This window comes from Hippocampus comes, unplaced genomic scaffold (assembly GCF_001891065.2).
Source record: "Hippocampus comes isolate QL1 unplaced genomic scaffold, H_comes_QL1_v1.1 C16770590, whole genome shotgun sequence".
Classification (NCBI taxonomy): domain Eukaryota; kingdom Metazoa; phylum Chordata; class Actinopteri; order Syngnathiformes; family Syngnathidae; genus Hippocampus; species Hippocampus comes.
The window spans coordinates 1-829 of record NW_017838568.1 but is presented as its reverse complement, the minus strand read 5'-3'; the positions used below and the strand labels follow the sequence as shown (position 1 = coordinate 829).

The 829-nt window shown below is 44.3% G+C and overlaps 1 protein-coding gene across 1 annotated transcript; it reads right to left on the bottom strand.

Moving 5' to 3' along the window:
- Window positions 1–29: 29 nt before the first annotated feature.
- LOC109509100 (alpha-2,8-sialyltransferase 8E-like) lies at window positions 30–820 on the bottom strand (the record flags this gene model as incomplete). Its single annotated transcript, XM_019859010.1, has 2 exons — window positions 30–261; window positions 662–820. Coding segments are annotated over 2 exons (369 nt in total), but the record flags the coding sequence as incomplete, so codon positions are not given.
- Between the last annotated feature and the right edge of the window lie 9 nt (window positions 821–829).

Sequence of the window (829 nt, the reverse complement as noted above, 5' to 3'; positions counted from 1 at the left end):
TATGGCAGGAATTACGGTCTGGCGGGTGTGTTATAAGATTGGTTGGCATGCTTACTTTTCTTTGAGGATGCTGGGGTTGGACGTGACGAGGTCCGTCCTGACGCCTACGTGTTTGCTGTACTCATCGCCCAAAGGCGGTAGATTGCACCTTATCACGTACTGAGCAGAGTCGATGGTTTTCCCGCAGCCGCTGTCCATCAGGATGCCTCCGTTGCCAACCACGGCGCACGTGTCGAACGACCTGTTGCCGAACGGATGCTCCTGGAAGTTGACGCGCAGGGACGTGAGGATGGAATGAATTCATGACATCTCAGTTCATTTCTAGTTTTTTATTTTTCTTACAAGACCATATATTAGACTATCTAGCACAAAACAAATCACATGAGGTCAAATTTAAGAAACTGGAGATTTTCTGAAAAGGTATCAAAAAAATTCCAATATATTGTAGAAAAATAAAAATAAACAAAAAAAAACAAAACATTTGATTTTGTGCTGGAGGGTCACAAATCACAGACGAAACATATGACATATAGTATATATGCGAATGAGGTAAAAATATCTAATAGATCCAGCGGGACCCCTGCTAGACGGTGGTGCTGAGTATTTGAGATCTACTGTATATTATTTAACAATTCACGAATGCGTGCAATGTGGTGCTTACCTTGATGAAGGTTTTAAACATGTCCGGCGTCACCTGTAGGATCCTGCGCTTTTCGCCATCGTATTGAATCTTGGTTCCCACGGGCGTGTTGGCCTGCGTAATGATGGCCCTCTCGAAGCCTCGACACGAGCTGCTCAGATTGGACCTGCGAGACCGGAAAAAAAAAAA